Source organism: Talpa europaea (genome assembly GCF_964194135.1).
Source record: "Talpa europaea genome assembly, chromosome: 6".
Classification (NCBI taxonomy): domain Eukaryota; kingdom Metazoa; phylum Chordata; class Mammalia; order Eulipotyphla; family Talpidae; genus Talpa; species Talpa europaea.
This window is the reverse complement of record NC_140072.1, coordinates 100,027,330-100,046,561: the sequence shown is the minus strand read 5'-3', so window position 1 is coordinate 100,046,561 and position 19,232 is coordinate 100,027,330. Positions and strand designations below refer to the sequence as shown.

General features: G+C 40.0%; 1 protein-coding gene across 2 annotated transcripts in view; it reads right to left on the bottom strand.

Moving 5' to 3' along the window:
* The window catches only part of SUGT1 (SGT1 homolog, MIS12 kinetochore complex assembly cochaperone), a gene marked incomplete at its 5' end in the record, with an annotated part of 31,072 nt that extends 22,642 nt beyond the window's left edge, over positions 1-8,430 (bottom strand). For both annotated transcript variants that reach the window (XM_084234577.1, XM_084234578.1), the window contains 3 exons: positions 593-683; positions 8,246-8,303; positions 8,393-8,430. In XM_084234577.1, the coding sequence (XP_084090703.1) occupies positions 593-683; positions 8,246-8,303; positions 8,393-8,430 (187 nt within the window). The remainder of the gene's footprint in view (positions 1-592; positions 684-8,245; positions 8,304-8,392) is intronic.
* Between the last annotated feature and the right edge of the window lie 10,802 nt (positions 8,431-19,232).

Sequence of the window (19,232 nt, the reverse complement as noted above, 5' to 3'; positions counted from 1 at the left end):
TGCAAATGAGAGTATTTCAATAAATATTCTGTAAAACAATAAATGTGATGTTATTCTTTAATAACAGGTCCAATAACCACAAATGAAATCTATATAAATTCTCTACTCACGAAAGTATACACATCCATAAAATTTACATGGGCGTTGCCCATCATGCTTGGCTCACTTCAGCTACTTTACTTTGTATGAAAGATCAATTTTTTTTTAAAGATTTATTTATTTATTTATACAAGCACTGGGTACAGTCAGAAGCGAGGGAGGATGAGAGAATTCACCAGAGCCAAGCGGGGAACAGAACAGACAGACCGACGAAATACACTGCTGAGAGGAGCAGTGGGCGGCAGGAGAGGTCTGCGTGCCATGCGGGACCCTCCTCTGGTGGCCGGGAGCAGCCGGAGATCGAAACGGCGCCGCAGAGGCTGCGGGCAGCTTCGCAACCCAGCGCGCAACCTCTGAGCCACTGGGGAAGCCCTGAAAGATCAATTTTAAAATCCTAACACTGTTCTCTATTTTATTTGATTCACTACATCTTCGGCAAAATATATAAGTAAATTACAAAGAAGATACAATAAACTTTTTTAAGAAAAATTACCACAGTAATTCCCAAGAAGAATGTGACAATAAGCTCTTTGACAGTAATATTGTGCATCATCTGGTTTCTGTTCCAAAGCCTTAGTCAGCTCCTACAAATACAAACATTTTGAGTGTCAGTAAGTGTTTTTCAAAAGCTATTACATTTTAATTAAGTATAAGTTTTAATCAAATAAACTTCATAAGCTGTTAGAGATAACAGGGATCAAGTGTGGAACTTTTCTTTGCAAGAGGACATTCTTCCCTACCACTCCCTTCTCCCCCCAAAAGCACACAATCTAATATATTATCTATACAATGCACTTAACAGTTCCTGCCCTACAGTAGGAACTCAATAAATGGTAATTATCACCACCTCATTTACTCTGAAAAGCTTAGTTGATATACATTGAGCATCACACATTTTCTCCTTCTAATTTGGAAGACTCGAATATCATGTAGAATTTGAGATGCCTAGAAAACGTAAAGCTGTCCAATTAAAAAAAAAATAGGGGTAAAATCTAGAGCTCAGGAAGGTTAACAGTATCAATAAGTACACAATCAAGCTTACCTGGCATGCTCTCTCCCTCACTGTCAATGGCAGAGCACCCTAAGAAATTATATTCTGTTGAAAACCCAGATCTCATAGATAGCTATCATCAATTGTTCAAGTGCTAACATTTAAAGAGATTAAAACTTTTGCTACCCTGGGCAGTCACAGCAAGTAAGTGGTAGCTGGAAAAATAATGATGCAAGAAGACAGAGCACAATCAGTGAGGCCAGGGCAATTGCAGGCAACCAGAAACACTTTGATTCTCTACCCAATATTCACACACCCTAGGGTTTTGGTACTTTTCTCGAAAGGTAAAATTATCTCAATAGCCACATGTGTCGATGACTTTGCTTTAACTTAGTAATATGATTCTCAAAAAGCAATGTACTATATTTTGCTATTCATTTACCTAAAATTCAGCATACCTAAAATCCAAACCACTTTTTACCATCTTTACTCCATCACCCTTATCCAAACAGTAATATAAACCAGATCTTGTTACTATGTCTCTGCTCAAAAATCTCCCAAGCCTTTCCAGCTGACTTAGTGCAAAAGTCCAAGTCCTTCTAATGATCTACAAGGTCCATTTTGATATGAATCCCTGCTAGCTCTCTGATTTCATGTTACTACTCTTCTATTTGTTTTACCATTCTAGCCACAGTGGCTTCTTTGCTGTTCTTCAAATACTTTAGATTTCTGCACTTGATGCTCTCTATCACTAGAACGTGCACAAAAAAATCTATCCCCTTACTACCTACTTAGTCGCAAAGACCAGACCAGAGATAGGATTCAAATCCAGGTCACATTCCAAATCAGATTATAAATGTTTCTTTACTCCATGTTTCTTACACATACCATCTGACATGTGATAGTATCTTTTCTAATACTTTGAAATTCCTAAGTTTAATAATACCATCTTACACTAAACTTTCAATCTTGAGACAGCTGATAGCTTCTTACCTAAATACTCAAAGCATAAACTCAGACCAAATTTTTAGCCTTTCCTCAGCAAGAAAATTGTGTATTATGGTTAAAAAAAAAAACAAAACTCATACAGATTGTTAATATATACATTATCAACCCAAAACAGAATTTTTAAACACATTATTTAACAAACATAGGTCACACACTTAGGGTGTATGGATAAATCAAATTAATAGTTACTTACTAAGAAGTCAGATAAAAATTTCTGAACTTCAAACAACCAACTTGCAAATAACCTTTAAAGACATGAACTAATTGTTGATTGCAGTTACCATGATTCAGTGAAACTAACCAACTAACTCATGTTGTTACTAAAATAGGTTGCCAAAGAACTACTAAACACAACATTTTGACACGGAAACTTAAATGTCATGAATAAAACACAGTATTTATTTTGTTTTGTACAAGCAGTAGCAGCATAGCAAAGGACAAAGAAAGTGAAGTTAATGATTTGTGGTTGTCTTAACTACATCTGACTTGTGGCATGTTTTTATCATTCTGTTTCTGTGACAACAGCTGCTGGCTGTTAGAACACAAAGGACCTACAGGAGGGCCTCCCTGGTGGCGGAAGGGGTTAAATCACAGCATCATGAAGCTATCAGCAGCCAGTGCAGCACAAGTTCGATCCCTGGCCTGGGAACTACCCACATGGCACAGCAGACCTCTCCTGACTCACCTGCTGCTCCCCTCAGCAGTGTATTTCAGCAGATCTGCCTGTTCTGTTCCCCACTCTGTCTCTGGTGAATCCGCTCATCTCCCACACCCCCAACACCTCTGGCCTGTACCTCAGTTCTTGTATGCATAAATAAATAAATCTTTTTTTTTTTTTTTTAAAAAAAGGCCTACAGGGACGTATCTCAAAAGGGACGGATTCAGTGCCATAGTGGGAAAGGCTATTGTTAAATGCAGACCCATGGGGAACATAGTGTAAACCTGTCCAAAGATATTCTTACTAAAGTAATGTCAAGCAATTTGGTATTTAAAGTTTTTAAAAATAAAGAAATCTGGTAAAGTGTAAATTATACTGAAACATGACAATGCTGATGAAGTACTCATAACCCAGAATAAGAGGAAAAATGCCTTTTCAGGGCATAAAAATTGTTTAAGACTTGAAATGTAGAAAATTTCCAAGTCTTTCAAGTTCTAGGTGCTTTTTTTTTTTTTATAACTTTTTTTTTTTTTTAAATTTATACAATAGCTGGGTTACAGGCCAGAGGCACAGGAGGGTGAGAGGATTCACCAGAGACAGAGTGGGGAGCAGAACAGGCAGATGACGGAAAGCACTGCTGAGGGGAGCAGGGGGCGCAATAGGAGAGGTCTGCTGCACCATGTGGGAATCTCCCTGGCCGGCCGGGAATCGAATCCGCGCTGCAGAGGCTGTGGACAGCTTCACAGCCGCACTCAACCTGCTGCACCATCGGGGAGGCCCTTAGGTTCTTTTTAAAATGCTACTTAATGGGCCTCCCCGGTGGCGCAGCGGTTGAGCGCTGGGTTGCGAAGCTGCCCGCGGCCTCTGCGACGCCGATTCGATCCCCGGCTGTTCCCCGGCCACCGGAGGAGGGTCCCACATGGCGCGCAGACCTCTCCTGCCGCCCGCTGCTCCCCTCAGCAGTGTACTTCGGTCCTTCTGCCTGCTCCCCGCTCTGGCTCTGGTGAATTCTCTCACCCTCCCGAGCTTCTGACTGTACCCAGTGCATGTATAAACAAAAACAAAACAAACAAACCAGCAAACAAATAAATAAAGCATGCCTCTATTAAAAAAAAAAATAAATAAAAATAAAATGCTACTTAACAAGGTAAGATGTTATTGAGGGCAAAAGCAAAAGTCAACTGCTCAGTCTGACCTAATGTCTAAAGGCCTTTTGTTGAGTATCTCAATTAGATTCCACTTTGTTTTCTTCCTGCCACAGTTAAACCTGAATTAAGGATAAACAACATCCAATCTCTCTTCCTAACCTGCCTAGCACCGCTGGAGAAAAAACACACAACCATGCATATTTATACCACTACGGTTTATACGAACAGTTTTTACAGTTTACACTGCTAAAAAAGCAAACTATTGCTAGTCCACTACTTCAAAGATAGCCACCAAATCTTTCATTATATCATAATCCCCAATCCTACCCCTCTTCTCCAGAGGTTGACCTTGACGCCTAGAACATGAAGACTAGTCACTTCGAAACTATATAATGTTGAACAAGTTAATTTCTTTAGCCTCCATTTCCTTACTAATAAAATACAAATACCCACCTCAGAGCTGCTGCAAGAATGATGGCAGGGGTCATTTACCACATCCCCAGCACTACACTAAGAACACAGTCAGTAAACAACAGCCCTGCCCTCTTGAAGCTTACAATGAAGCCCAATCTAGATAGGGGAGATCAGAGAGAGGACAGCTTCTGAGGCGACATTTCAGCTGAAAGCTAAAGTGATGAGCATCTACCGACAAAATAAGAGTTAGGTAAAGAAAATATTTTTCAGACAAAAGGAACTGCAAGTTCAAAGGCACTCCAGTAGGACTGAGCTTGACGCATTCAAGTTACAGAAAAACACTATGCTAGAACCTAGAGAGCAAAGAAGCTACAGATGACTACCTCAAGAACGTCACCATGTACCTTACTTTTCTTCATTATAAATCTTTATATATAGGTCTTCTTTAGTCTCATTTTATAACCAGGAAGTCTGAGCCAGTGCACCAGAAATTTCTCTGAATTTTCAGAATTTTTCGGAGGCTTTGTTATCCTGAAACCAGGATTTGGACCAAAGCAGTCTGACTCCAGAGTCTGTGCTCTCAACCACAATTCATACTGGGCCTCAAAATTCTCAAAAATCCATGTTTTCTCTTCTTACTAAACTGAGATTTACTACATAAAATTGCATTTTTTTTACTTTCCTAGTCAACCTCTACTATACTATGCTTAGTTTACTTTAATAAAGACTCCACCAACGTACTTCTATTTTAATGAACTATTGATCTCTCCCCACTAGAGTGCAAACCTCCTCACTGCAATCGTCATATTTAGATCCCCGGTTCCTAATACAGCAGTCACCACTAACGTACACTGTTTCCTGATGAATGAATGAAAAATATGAATCATCTTTCTTGACACAAATATTTCCCCTTTATTACTAATTAAAGCAGTCTTATATAAAAATGTAACATTTTAACAAATGTAATACCAAGTGATCTGAATTTCAAACTGTTTGGCCCTTAGGATAACCTAGGGAGAGACTCACTTTCCCTAAAGGTTAATAGTAATTAACATTTACCTATTCATCTTTGTGAAGTTATTTCAGGTTTTAAAAAGATCATTTTCTCTTAATACAGCTGTTTCTTATCATGATCATCCTCCCCACCCCAAATTTCATATTCAGGTCTGTGTGGGTTCTGATCATTTGTATTTCTAACAAGTTCCCAGTTGATGCTGCTGCAATTGGTGTGTAGACAGGACAAGACAGAGTAAAGAAATATGTGTCCCAAAGCCCCCTTCTGCCTCTGGCCGTATACGTCTCTGCGAATGATCACTTGGATTTCTCTGCGTCTCAGTTTTCTTCTGTAAAATGGAAAGGTAAGAAGTACTAAACTACAGGAACTGTAAAGACATTCAGTAAATCTGGTGTGGGATTTGAGAATATTTTCCTTTTTTTTTTTTCCCTTACATTTTAAAAGGACTGGTTTATTAGGAAAAGGAGAAAGAAAGAGACACCTCCATAGTAACAGGTGGGCAGGAGAGCTGCTCCTGTTTTGCAAATGGAAAAGGTTTTTGAAAAAAAAACACCTGCACTCTCACAGGTGGAAAAGGAGAGCTGTATTTTGCCAGTCCAGAAATGATACTGATATGAGGAACCTGCTTTTCTAATGAGTTCCCAGGTGATGCTGATTCTGCTGGTCCAAGAGCCACACATTAATAACTAAGGTACTAAAGCTAATCACATGCTACTCTAATGCAATTTCACCCCCATGTATATACCTTAAAAATACAGGAGTGCACGTATTCACCAAAATACATGTACAAGAAAACTCACAGTGGTTTAATTCATACTAGCTAATAACAGGAAATAACCATATGTGCACTGCTGAATAAATTATACTGTATTACTACAATGGAATGCTATGCAAGAATGAAAAACTACTATTTTACACAATATGGATGTATCTCATGTTTAAAGCAAAAGAGAGTACCTATACTGAACTGAGTACCTACTATTTGATTATTTATAGGAAGTGCAAGAACTAGCAAAACTAACTGATGGTGATGGAGGTCAGAATAGCAGTTATCTGTTGGGTACAGGAAAATATTGACTGGAAAGAAGCATGAGTGAGCCTTGAGGATGGAGCATTCTATATTTGACCTGGGTGGTACACACATATGTAAAGCTACAATTTAACTACTTGTACACTTAATACTTGTGTTGATTACATATATACTTCAATTGGAAAAAAAAAAGCAAAAAGCAAAATAAGCAAGATAGAAAGTGACAAGCTTTAAAAATAATTTTTACATAAACTGAATTTCCAAAGGAGACACTGGGTCTAAGAGGATGGTAATAAATGTAGATTCTGAAAATAAACAATTGTTTAGATAACATAAGGACCTGTGGGGGGGGGGGGAGTCTCATTGCCTCCTGTTACATTATTCTAATAATGACAGCAGAAGCCTATGAAACATGACAACATTTTCTTTTAAGGCCTTTATTATCCAGATCCAAAAATTGTATTCTGAGATAAAGGATCTAAGGGACCAAGTCTATGGTTCTTCCCTCTCTTGATCCCGGTCTCTTATTTTTTTTTTTTAAATAGAGGCATGTTTTTATTTATTTGTTTGTTTTGTTTACACATGCACTGGATACAGTCAGAAGTGCGGGAGGGTGAGAGAATTCACCAGAGCTAGAGCGGGGAGCAGAGCAGGCAGAAGGACAGAAGTACACTGCCGAGGGGAGCAGCGGGCGGCAGGAGAGGTCTGCGCGCCATGTGGGACCCTCCTCCCGTGGCTGGGGAGCAGCCGGGGATCGAACCGGCGCCGCAGAGGCCACGGGCAGCTTCGCAACCCAGCGCTCAACCGCTGAGCCACCGGGGAGGCCCCGGTCTCTTATTTTTTATCTACTCCAGTCAAATGGATCTTTTTGTTGCTCACTGCAGAGGTCAATTTTATTCCCACCTGAGGAGTTTTGCATTGGCTCTTCTTGCCTTGACTGCTCTTCTCCCAGAGCCTCTAAGTTTAGTCCCTCATTCCCTCAAATTTCTGCTCAAAAGTCATTCCTTAGAGAAATCCTTCTGGCAAATTTCTTTTAGAAGTCATAGCTAGGAAGACGTTCTCTAGCCTCAAATTGCTAACCTTTTATTTGTTTGATTGCAACAAGGCAACAGTTTCCTCTGTTCTATGCTTTGAAGCAAGAAACCTCTCACTAAATTTTGTGATCTGCTACATCAAGTGTCTTTAGCTTGAGCTCACTTTATTACTTTTAATTATAATTGAACTCTTGCTAGTCTGTGCTCCTTTATGTTTTACAGGCTTTGTCTTTCACTGCGCACAAACACAAAGTGCTTTATTCATCAGTTAAATGTAGAAAAAAGATTTTAAACCACAGCTATCAGTGCCACAGCAAACAAAATGTTATGATGAATAAATAGGGAACAGCACATGTGAGAATTTTCAGGGACACATGTGAAAAGGCGTTTGTTCCAGTAGTCTGAGTTCCTACAGATTCGGGAGCACTGGGCTGCTACTTAAGTATGTCAATTCTTTACCACTGATTGTCAATGGAGATGATGACTGTCAAATGAAAAACCTAATGAACTATACAATCCTAGATTCCACTTTTCTCCCAGGCACAAATGCTATTAAATAAAATCCTTTCAAGGTAACTGTAAATGTCAACGAAATCCACCCCCCACCTCAAAAAAAAAAAAAAATAGAAACGGTTTTACGGTTTAGGAGTGAAGAGCAAGAACAAGGTAGTCTAGAGTGGGACAGAGAAAGGAGGGGCAGAGACTGTTAATATTAGGGGCTGAATCAAAGTAAAATCAGCAGCTCGGGTCCCAGGCAGGCAGTGCTGGGAGAAGGCGGGGTCGGCCAGATCCCCTCTCCGTCGCGTACCCCAGAGAAGAGGGGGTGGGGCTGAGAACGACATTCTCACCTCTAACGCCGCCTGCGGGTCCTCTTCGATCAAAGCATCTGAGAAGCTCCGGAAAAACCTGCCAGGAAAACAACGAATAAAGCAGGAATCGCTAACCAATAAAAGGAGGACTAGAAATAAACAGCAAAGAGAAGAAAAAATACGTACCTCTGGGTTGTTGCAGGCCCTGCTGCGGCGGCCGCCATTCCTTACAGTTTCTGTTGTTGCTGCTGGAGTTGCCACAACCGAGGTTAGAAGCGCTGCCGCCGCCCCAGGGGGAAACTTCTGGAGAAACACCAACCGAGCTTCCGTCCGAGTAGCCAAAGAGCAGCCACGCAGCGTGCGCGCGGGGAGGGGCCATGAAACGTGGCCGCAGAGCGCGCTGGGACAGTGGAGGACCGATTCCTCCCCGCCAGCCCCGGGTCCCGTGACCAGCGCGCCCAGGCCCCACCCCTCGCAGCCATGGTTACGAAGCCCCCCCCAACTTTGTTCACCTCTCTTCCACTAAGCCCCCGCACTTGAGCGGAGCTTTCAGGGGTAGTAAACTGAAAGCGCTTTTGTAACGTACTGTTCTCCCTCAGGAAATGTGGCGTTTGAGGGCGTTAATAACACGAGCCGCCGCTCTTATCATGGCTACCCGAGGCAGTCCAGCCTTTTGTGAGCCGTGACGTCATTCGCTGCTACGTGTTCTTTTCTCGGAGTAGAGTTCCGGCTGGCGCTGGGAACCCTAACGGACCTGGACTCGCCGGAAGTCGTACTGCTCCTGCAGAGGCTACACAAGAGAGAGCTTTTTGGTTCCGCTTGGAGGTAATGGTCCAGGCCCCAGAACTCCTCAGGTCCAGCTTTTCTTCCTATCTTTCTTAATCGCTTGAGAAGAAGAATCTGTTCCATCCGAAGTCGTCCTTGAAGGGAGGGCGGTACCCTAAAATGGTCTCAGTGCAGCTTTACTTTCCAGTGTAACCAGCCAGGCGCTCGCTCATTGCACTTTGGCCCATGTAAATCGAATACAACTACCAGCAAGCTCCTTAGGACCCGGGTGAGGGGTGCAGAAGGGAATGGTAGTGAGTGGTTCCGTCAGTAACCAGGTAACTGAATTTGAGTAATAACTACATCCAAAATATAAACTAAGCTGAGGATCCAAAGATGCTAATTCCTTAAGAAGATGCTTAAGCGACTTGTAAGTTTTAAGCGAAAGGTGTGGAGAAAGCAGTGATAGCAAGGAGTGACACGTATGAATATAGAGATGGATTCCTCAAAGTTATGATAAATGAGTCTTAGCCTTGAAAGATGGATTAGAATTTTTAGATGAAGGAAATGGAAAAGCAATAGCAAGTGTGTTAGAAAACAATGTGAACGCTAAAATTGGTGGGGCCTAAATTTAAGTTACGGAGAAGCAGACTTACTGTAGAGGTAGGCAAATGTTTGGTCATAAAGGGATATATGTGGTGTGTTGTGATAGTCTCAATGGCAGTAACAAATTTCCTTTTTAAAAATATTCTGTGCTGTGGGAAAATAACAGTTGTTGGGAGACAACTGCTGTATTATGGGCCAAAGTGACACTCTTAAATAGATCCCTGATTGTCAGATGGAGAAGAAGGTAAGACAAATTTTTGATGTCAAAATGAGTTTGAGAATATCTTCCTTTATAATGATTATTGTTTGTATCAGATATAATAAGACTTTGCCTAGTCCAAAGACATGGAGATTTTTTTTAATGTCTTATTATTTTATTTCTCACATTTAAGTCTGTGATCTTTAAAAAGTTAAATCTTGTTACAGCTGTTGTAACTGGAAGCTCAGAATTCAGACCACCTGTCAGCACTAAATGCCAATGAAGTAGAAACAAGAATTGAATCTTTAAGGTGCACTTTAATCAGATAGCCAGCAATCTAGAAGAGGGGGTTTAATGCCCTAAAGAAACTGCCGTAACATTTTGTTTTAAACTGGCTTTTTGTAGTAAGTTGAACAAAGATAAGCAGTAAGTTCAGCAATAAACAGGCCTTCACTGATGCCAGGAGCTTGTGATGTCCAGCTCCCAGAGCTCCTTATCACTCTACTGGACACCTGGCCTCAAGCATGCCCCAGTGTGCTGAGTCTGGTCATCTGATAGCACTGGCTCTCTGCACTCCTCCAGATGTGTCCTTGTGCTAGAAAAATGAACTCAGAGTAGATAGGCCATAAACAATGTGTGTGTGCAGATTTCTTACTATACCTACCCAATTCCTCCTTTACTAGCCCCTATCACTATGAGGTTGGGGTCAGTGCTCACTGCCTTGTCCCTAATATGTATATCTAACTGGCCCGGCCCTACTTCTTGAAAAGACTGTCATTTGTCATTTCCCCCACTAACTTCTAATGGCACTATTGTGAAGTATTAATAGATGGCCATTTTATTCATGGATATGTTTCTAACTTTTCGTTTCACTGGTCTGTTTGTCCAATCTTGTACCTGTAACACATTGTCTTAATGTAACTTTATAGTATGTCTCGAAGTCCTATAACTGTTCTTCAAGACTGCCTTGACTATTCTAAATCCTTTATATTACCATTATGTTATAAAATTTATTTTTTCCATTTACAACTTTTAGGATAACTTGTCAATTTCAAAAAACTTCCTGAAATATTAGTTGTACTTAGAGATATATTTGGGGAAGCCAACATCTTAATATTGAGTCATGCAATCCACTAATATTATACATCTCTCCTTTTATTTAAGTGGTCCTTAATTTCACATAGCAGTGTTTTATAGATTGCACTGTAGAGGTTATCCACCAAGAAATATCCAGGCTGTAATATAATCAAGAAAGTGATTACTTGAGAGAAGGTATCATGGTCATGATCAACCAAAGGGCAGCCAACCAAAGATGTGTTCCACCAAGGGCAGGAAATAAATTTTTGAATGATCAAGGTAGGGAAGTGGTCTGAACTTGGGTAACTTGTTTTGAAATTTAAGTTCCTTTGTCTTCTTATGATTGGTTGACAGTGGTCTTCAGGCAAAAGACTGCAGTGTGGGGTTTTTGGTAACATGCAGCAGATGGTTGCCTGTTTCATAGTCACAGATAAGGAGAAAATGGAATTGCTGCACTCAGGAGTTCACCCAGAAATTTCAACATGGCTGCTAGAGATGCAATGTTGAATCTATTTGATTAAAACTAGAATCTATTTGATTTACAGTAGTTCCCACAAGGTATTACATATCTTTCATTAGACTTATCTTAAGGTAGTTGGTATGTTTATGCTATTTCATATGGCATTAAATTTTCACTTATATAGTCCATTTGTTTGTTGCCTCTGTGTGTGTGTGTCTGTGTGTGTGTGTATCCCAGAAAATACAATATATAGTGACAAAAAACCCATCAGTAGTTGACTGGTGAGAGCCATGAACAAGCACAGCAAGAAGGGAATAGTTACAAGGGAATCAAGGAAACTTTTGGGGTGATATTCACTAAATATGTGATTAGGTTAAATATTTGATTATGGCAAAGAATTCATGAGTTTATATATATGTAAAATATCAAGCTATAAACTTTGAACATGGGTGGTATGTTGTCAATGATATAGCTCTATAAAGCTATTTCTAAAACAAATTCAGAGCCATAGAGAGAAATAGGTAGTTATGTACATAGAAGTGGTAGTTAGCAAAGTGAGAACCTAAGTGTGAAAATAAACAAAAAAAAAATGTGGTTTAGTTTCATATTTAATACATACTGAGCACCCACTATGTATAGATGCTATGCTAGGGACTGAGGGTATAAAAATTACTGCTACCCTGGCTCTTTATAACCTAGCATTGGAGTCACATATCGACAGGTAATCATTATAGTATATGTGCCCAAAAGGAAGAAATTAAAGGGTTCTATGACAGCAGTGGGAAGGTTTTAAGAGCTCAAAGAAAGCTTTCAGAGGAAGTAATGTCTACCTAAGACCTAAAGAACAGGTAAGAGGTAGTCAAATACAATGAGATAAGCTGTTGAGCACAGGAAAAACAAATGCAGAGGTCTGGAACACAGTGCAAGCAGAGATCTGGGAAGTATGGCCTTAAGACTCTTCACTTGCATAAGTCCTTTCAAACCCTCTATATAATTTGGTATTCTTTTTTTTTTAAAGATTTATTTATTTATACAAGCACTGGGTACAGTCAGAAGTGCAGGAGGGTGAGAGAATTCACCAGAGAGAGCAGGGAACAGAGCAAGCAGACTGACGAAATACACTGCTGAGGGGAGCAGCGGGCCCAGCAGGAGAGGTCTTCATGCGATGTGGGACCCCTGCCTGTGGCCAGGGATCGAACTGGCGCTGCAGAGGCTGGCTTCAGCTTCACAGCCCAGCACTCAACCACTGCGCCACCAGGGGAGGCCCTATATAATTTGGTATTCTAAGTGTGTTTTTCTGGAAATAAGTCCTCTTCATCCACCCAAACACCTAACTGTATAAGTTTGGATCCCACAAAATCTAGGTGTGCCCTTATAGACAACATTGGTTTATTCTTTTGAGCAGCTCCGACTCTTAAGATTCTTCTTATTTTAGGGGCCTCCCTGGTGACGCAAGGGGTTAAGTCTCAGCACTATTAAGCTATCAGCAGCCATTACAGCATGAGTTCAATCCCCTGCCAGGAAGCTAACCCACATGGCATATCAGACCTCTCCTGTCTTGCCTGCTGCTCCCCTCGGTGTATTTCAGTAGATCCGCCTGTTCTGCTCCCCTCTATGTCTCTGATGAATCCTCTCACCCCCTCTCACCTCTGGCCTACACCCAGCTTTAAAACTTTAAAACTATTTTTTAAAAAGGTTCTTCTTATTTTGCAGAGATTACTTGAGTCTTAATTCCCATTGAAAGGCAACCTCTTCTTATTTTTTTTTTTAAGATTTATTTATTTATACAAGAACTGGGATACAGGCCAGAGGTGCAGGAGGGTGAGAGGATTCACCAGAGACAGAGCGGGGAGCAAAACAGGCAGATGGACTGAAAACACTGCTGAGGGGAACGGCAGGCGAGACAGAGAGGTCTGCCCCACCATGTGGGTATCTCCTTAAAGGGCAGGGAATCAAACCCTCACTGTAGAGGCCGCAGACAGCTTCACAGCATTGCACTCAACCCCCGGTGCCACCAGGGAGGCCCCAACCTCTTCTTTAGAAGCTGAACATACCAAGCCATTTTAGAAACTGGACTTGTATTTTTTTTTATATAGAGGCATTTTTTTTAAATTTATTTATTTGTTTGTTTATACATGCACTGGGTACTGTCAGAAGCGCGGGACTGTGAGAGAATTCACCAGAGCCAGAGTGGGGAGCAGAACAGGCAGAAGGACCGAAGTACACCGCTGAGGGGAGCAGCAGGCAGCAGGAGAGGTCTGTGCGCTGTGTGGGACCCTCCTCCCGTGGCCGGGGAGCAGCCGGGGATTGAACCGGCGCCGCAGAGGCCGCGGGCAACTTCGCAACCCAGCATTCAACCGCTGCGCCACCGGGGAGGCCCTGGACTTGTATTTTCAACTTGTCTGGGAGTTAAAAGCATGGCACTTGACTTAAGATCTGTCAGTCACATAAATTGGTAGCTAATTGACACAGTAGATCAAAGTGGGAAACACTTTGTCTCTAGAGGCAGTAGCACTATTAAGATGAAATTCCTAAACCACAGACAGTGGGTGCAAAGTTCAGTGGTTAGTGCTTGACAACAGTGGCTATAATTTCCTCACTGACCAGTTGTGCAGAATAGTTTTATCATTTGTACCCAGCTGTGTGGCTTAAATTGACCCAAATCTTCTTATGCTCTTGTCTGTTCTGTGAGATGCACAATATTCTTTGATTAAAATTTCTTTTATGATGAAAACCAGAATCAGTCTCTGTTGCTTATGATCAAGAACCCTATCTAACAACTTGGCGTTTGGAAATGGAATATTACAAAACAGACCCTGCTATATATAACCAGCCAGGTTGAAAAGGCAGATGGAAGACACTGAGGGCACAACTATCCCAGGCTGAAAAATATGACCTTACAACAACGCATCAAACTTAAAGCACCAGAAATGCATTCTAAAGCTGAGAAGTGTTGGAAAGAGTATTTCTTAATGCTCATACTAGATATGGCTCTGGAGGACAAGAAACTAGGGAGTTATAACTGATCTGAAGAGGACTGCACGTCACCCCAAAGATCCTAAATGTAAAACTAAATTAGACTTTAGCTAATCTCTCTTTGGGAAGGAATATGTTTCAAATAAGGTGTGAGCAGTTTTGACCTGCTCCGTTTCCTACCTGGGCCGGTTCACCCCTCCTTAGGCAACCTGGTGGTCCCCCGCTCCCGGGAGGTCACCATATTGATGCCGAACTTAGTGCGGACACCCGATCGGCATAGCGCACTGCAGCCCAGAACTCCTGGGCTCAAGCGATCCTCCAGCCTCAGCCTCCCAAGTAGCTGGGACTACAGGCGCGCGCCACCACGCCTGGCTGTGAGCAGTTTTGAAAGTGCTAAGTAGAAGAATGTGTATGGGTGACATGTGGCTAATTCATTCCTCTCATTCCTTACTATGGAGTCCCAATTTTGACTGTCCATCTCCCCAACACATGACTATGTTAGGGTAGTCTTTGCTTCTTTGGTTTTGGTTAGGAATTGGTTAGAAAGGAGTGTGTGTAACCAATCTAGCAAAGAACCCTGAAAAGATAGCTGCTCAGGGGGTTTTGAGAAAGGTCTTCTTACTAACAAACAGACAGAAGGAACTACTGCCCTTCTGCAACCATGGCAAGCGCCAGCCTGGAAATGAAACATCCTAAACATGGTAAGCAAAAACATGGAAGAAATCTGCTCACTGAGTATCACCACTGAGCTCCTGATTTAACCAATATGAAAACCTCTTATTTTATTTAGTAGTTTTGAATTCATCTTTTGTTTCTTGCAATTGAAAGCATCTTAACCCCGACTACAAAGTTGGAGAGTGAAATCTGAAGAGAAGGCTGGCGAGAGCAAGAAGAGGCAAGACCCATCTAGGGCCTCAATTCCATCTGAGGATTGTAAGAAACCACTGAAGGGCTTGACATAATTTAATTGGCACTCCTGTTGCATTTGGGAGAACAGATTGGAGGGGAACAAAGGGGACAAAGAAAATGAGAACTGTGACCTTTAGATAAAATTTGGGGGAACTTTGACTTTTGAAAAGTCTCTGGAGCAACCTAGAGGAATACTAAGAAATTATAAAAGACAGGAAGAGTTGAACACAAAAGTGAAGGCAATAGGGAGTTTAAAGGAAGAGTGCGTTATAAAAGGTTGTCAAAGCTGGAGAGGCCCAAGAACAGAAGGACGGAACTGACAGTTTGGAAACTGATTACTACTACTGACCTCTGTAACAAATTAAGGACAAAGGCAATACTACAGAGGGTTAAACAATAAATGGGAAGTAGCAGATTTATAGCTAAAGAATAGAGTAACATCACAGGACCTTTAATAAATACATGTTGAGTCAATAATTTAAAGTACTATATAGCTATTCAGTATGAGATTATGCTAGGAGATGAATGGCTAGAGAGATAGAGGAGGACAAACTTTTCATCTCCTTATAGGGTCCCCAGCGAGGCCTAAAAATCAAAATGATAGATAGATGAAAGGAGAAAGCATATAAATGTATTTAAGTTTTATGTGATATGGGGGCCTTTACAAGGAAATGAAAACTCAGATATGAAGAGTGGAAAGTTGTGGAAAAAAACAATCAGACAAAAGGTCATGACCTAAGGGTAATATCCAGGGGAATTTGGCAAGGCCTGTTCAAGATTCCTCTAGGAATCCCTCTGTCTTCAAAGATAAGACTGTTTCTTTCCTCCAGGTATAGTAAGGTCACCGCACACTGTAAGGTCTTATGACTTGATGCTTCAGGGAAGAAGGAGAAAGTCAGAGAATCCCTTAAGCACTTAATATTTCTATGACCTGCTTCAGCTTAAATTATTCAAAATGCCAAATTACTGATTGGAGGTAGTGTGTTCTGAACCACACAGTCAAATGTAAAATACACATATATCGTGCTAGGTCTTGTAAACTGTTAAGAAGTTTGCATCCTGGAGAGAGGAAATAGTAGCCTAAGCTAGGATAGACTCATGACAATGGAAAGGGAAAACTTAAAAGAACTTTTGCAGGAGGAAAGTTACCTAGACTGCATGACTGACTGGATATGGATGTCAGATGTGACTGAGCCACCGAGGTGGATAAGGTTATCAAAGGAGCATAGATGCAATGGGAAGAAACTAAAATGTAATCTTTAGAAGTACCAGCATATATGGTAGAGTTCCCTAGCTAGCTAATATACCATGAATGAGTTGAATGTATACAAAAAATATTTATCCCTTTGGTCTTCATGGCTGTGGGAACCACTGACTGGTCATCTATAACAGTAAGCAGCCTCACTGATTTGCCCCTATGTGTCTGGAGGATACGTTTTCTTTCAGCTTTGTATGCCAAGGTCAAGGACTCTGTGTGGCCATTGTTGATACCCAACCCAATAAATGTTTATTTGAGTGAACAAAGAGCAATGTTGACAAAAACTGTTAAAAGGGGAGATTGGGGCTAGAAAATTGATTCTTAAATTTTCAAATGTACATTAAAGTCATCCAAGGCTTCTCAGTTTCCAATTTGTACATGATCCTGATTCAGTAGGTCAGGAGTAGTGTCTTGAGAGTCTGCATTTCTAATAAGCTTTTAAATAATGTTGATGTTGTTGCTGCTTTGAGACAACTCAGAGTATCAAGAACCATACATATTGGTTAGAATGAAAATTGTAGAACTTTCCCATGAGATACAAATTCATTAAATATAGGGTAAGACCAAGGAATTTGTGTTTTAAGATTAACATTAACTCCAAAGCAGATGATAGAGAAATTTGGATAGTAAGCTAAAGATTTTAGACTTTATTCTACAGGTAGCAGAAAGACCTTAGGGTTTCTAAATCTGGACATTGCATAATCCAAGTGTATTTTGTAATCTGTTGCATGATAAACTCACAAGCGGGAAGTCTCGTGGACGGCTAGAGTTTATTACAAAATACAATCTTTGAGAAGGAAAGAACTTTTATCTATTACTAGCACCAAGAAGTGTACCTGGCACAGAGTTGACACTCAGTATTCACTACATGATAAGTGACAGAAATAATGTAAGTACTAAAATTCGGAGGGTGGCAATAGATATAAGAGGGTATATATGGATAAATAAGACATTCTAATGTGGGGGAGGAATAGGACTCTTAGTAGCTGATAGTTTTGAACAAAAGATTTAATTGTATTAAGCTTTTGAAAAATTGAGTTTCAAAAATCATTAAGCTTTAAGCTTATTATATGACTTTTAGGCTTCAATCTTTACTCAGTGTTCATGGTAATTAATTGTACACTATTCCAGTAACTTTGAATGAAGTATCTCTAAAAATTCTTATGCTCAGAGTATATTTTATACTAAAGTAAAACACATAAATAAAATTTAAATAATGCCATACATCATTATAGTCTAGTATCTCCTATTAGGATAATTCAATAATTCTTGTATTGATAATTCAATACAAGATCCTTAATATTTCTTAAAAAACACATACTATATATTCACTGCTGTCCATGAAGTGAAAAACTACAGAACTTATCTAGTCAAAAAGGTTTTAACTGGATTACAATCTATAATATTACATGACCTCTTAAAACTATTTTGGAAGAATATTAATACTTTAAAAATATGATAAGACAACTTAGTACTGGGTATAAGAGTATTAGGATTTTCATTTTCTTAAATTTCCAGTTTCTGTGTTTTCCAAATTTAACAATTAACTGGCCTAATTTCTAATTAGAAAGCCTAGTTTTAAAAGTGTGTTTAATAGTGAGAACATTTCACTGTTCTCTAATTTTTGGAGCTTGGCAATCCATTTGTGATGCCTGGAAACTGCCATTTGTCATGGTAGAAAGGGAAGTGAGAGGATAACATTCTAATAACATGGTAAATACTACCAGCATTTTCTGTATACTTTTTTAAAGAAACATTTGCTTCAAAACAGAAACACTGAGAATTTTTACATGATTTATTTAATAATAAACCAATTAGAGATACAAAAATGTTTAGAGGATTCCAAAATTTAAACTTTTCTTTAAATACAAATTCATTCTGTATTAGGAAGACATATAACAACATTAGACCTCTAAACATAATTTTTCATCTACAAAAATTTCTCTTTGCTATACTAGAAAATTTGCAGAAAACAATTTTTCTTGTGAAATTAAATGTACATTATTTACAGTTGAAAAAGTAATCTAAAAACTATTTTATCTCAGAAACTTGTATATATATGTATATTCTTTGTATGCAATTTCCCCCCCCCTCGAACCCCAATAAAAAATGATCCAAAATATAAAGCGATTATGCTTTTTATAACAACTGACTAGTCAGCCAGATTAGCCCAAAGCTTGGTTGCTTTCTGGGCCCTTAAGAAAGAAGCCTTGACTCTCAGAATAGCAGTATAGCATTCAGCACTCAGCAACATAAACCTACTAACAGACCACAGTGGTGTAAAAATTTAATGAAGATAATGAAATTCATATGGAATCACAAAAAACCCCGAATAGCCAAAGCTCTCCTGAAAAAAAAAGAAGGGAATGGAGGCATCAGACTCCCAGACTTCAAACTATACTACAAAGCCATAATCATCAAAACTGCATGGTATTGGAACAAGAACAGACATACAGACCAATGGAATCGAATAGAAAATCCAGAAATAAACCCACAGATTTATGGTCAACTAATCTTTGACAAAGGAGCAAAGAATATGCATTGGAGCAAAGAAAGTTTGTTCAATAAATGGTGCTGGGAAAACTGGGTCGCTACATGCAAAAGAATGAAGCTTGACCACCACCTCACACCATACACAAAAATCAACTCAAAATGGATTAAAGAACTAGACATAAGACCTGAAACCATAAAATATATAGAAGGAAATATAGGCGAAACACTACGTGATTTGCACATCAAAGACATCTTTACAGACACATCACCCAAAGCAGTGATA